The sequence below is a fragment of the Arachis ipaensis genome, chromosome B03 (assembly GCF_000816755.2).
Source record: "Arachis ipaensis cultivar K30076 chromosome B03, Araip1.1, whole genome shotgun sequence".
NCBI lineage: Eukaryota > Viridiplantae > Streptophyta > Magnoliopsida > Fabales > Fabaceae > Arachis > Arachis ipaensis.
In genome coordinates, this window is record NC_029787.2 from 93,351,265 (window position 1) to 93,352,847 (window position 1,583).

The following is a 1,583-nucleotide window of genomic DNA, read 5'->3' on the forward strand; positions in this document are numbered from 1 at the left end:
GAATATATTTAAGCTTTCACAAGGAGAATATGTTGCTGTTGAACACCTGGAGAATGTTTATGGTCAAAGCTCTGTTCTTGAATCAGTATGTCCTATCCATCCTTTCCTTTAATTAAACGTTTTATTATCCTCTTACTTATTCGAGAAGCATAGGAAAAGCGTGCCAGAGAAACACTGTTATTCAAACTAACAGATGTATTTGTGATATATGTTTGAACCTCCTCGTTTCAGATATGGGTCTATGGAAGCAGTTTCGAGGCCTACCTTGTTGCCGTGATTAACCCCAAGAAAGATGCACTTGAAAGGTGGGCGGAAGAAAATAATATAACCAAGGACTACAATTCTCTATGTGAAGATCCAAAGGCAAAAGCCTACGTGCTTGCAGAACTCGTAAATACTGCCAAGGCAAAAAAGGTCATATTTTACTTCTACTTACATTTAGCCATCATCATTTTGAATTAAAAGCTCATAGTCACATTATACATATCAAGTAGAAATTTTTTTTGTTTACATTTTATCTTACATTTAAATCAACATTATCTAATTCTTTTTCCATATTTATAAAAATGTATTTGATTTGAATAAATGGATGGAAGTGCCTATACTATGTGAGTATGTACAGGTTCGTCAGCTGAAGCTTTATTTGATCCTGAATATTGTTTTGTGGCAGTTGAAAGGTTTTGAGTTCATAAAAGCGATTCATCTTGACCCGGTTCCTTTTGACCAAGACCGTGACCTTATCACGCCAACATTTAAGAAGAAGAGACCTCAGATGCATAAATACTACAAGGTACACCAATATTTTGTTGATGAATGACTGAGATTAAATCAGTATGGTTGTATTATAGGGTAAATTATATTTTTGTTCTAACATTTTTGAAAAGTTTTAAAAATATCTTTAACATTTAATTTGATTCAATTTTGTTCTTTAGTATTTAAAATAAATTTTGATTTTACCTTTTATCTTATGTTTTTTGTCAATTAAAATTTTTCCTTTCAATTATACCCTTAATTAGCCATATGATCACCACCAACATAATCTCATCCTCTCCACTTCCATCATCAGCATCTTCTCATACCACTACAATCACACCTCACTCCACCCCAACTGCCACTACCTCCACTCCCCCACCTCCATTATCATCTAATCTTTGTCATTGCACTTCACTATCACCTTTAATGTCACTACAAACTTATTCGATTCCGCTCCATCATCTACATCATCTTTTTTTACCACACCTCTCTCACTCCACTTCCATCATGTCTAACTTGAGAGGTGTGATGGTGGTGGGGGAATGGGTGGTTGAATAATAGATAATGATGATGATAAAAGTGAGACATCAAAGGAGAGGTTGCTAACTTGAGATTTGGAGATGAGGAAAGATGAGAGAAGATGAGTACGCGATGTTGATGAAATTAAGAATATAATTGAAAAGAAAAATTTTAATTAACAAAAAATAAGATAAAAAATAAAATTAAAATTTATTTCAGACGTTATGAAAAAATTAAATCAAATTAAATATTAAAAATATTTTTTAAATTTTTCGAAATGGTTAGATTTAAAAATTATACTTTATCCTTTT

At 32.3% G+C, this 1,583-nt stretch overlaps 1 protein-coding gene across 9 annotated transcripts in view; it reads left to right on the plus strand.

Moving 5' to 3' along the window:
- Positions 1-1,583, plus strand: part of LOC107630708 (long chain acyl-CoA synthetase 4-like) — a 9,021-nt gene that overhangs the window by 4,869 nt on the left and 2,569 nt on the right. For all 9 annotated transcript variants that reach the window (XM_021119076.1, XM_021119075.1, XM_021119082.1 and 6 more), the window contains 3 exons: positions 1-85; positions 232-414; positions 671-790. In XM_021119076.1, coding sequence (XP_020974735.1) covers positions 1-85; positions 232-414; positions 671-790 — 388 coding nt within the window. The remainder of the gene's footprint in view (positions 86-231; positions 415-670; positions 791-1,583) is intronic.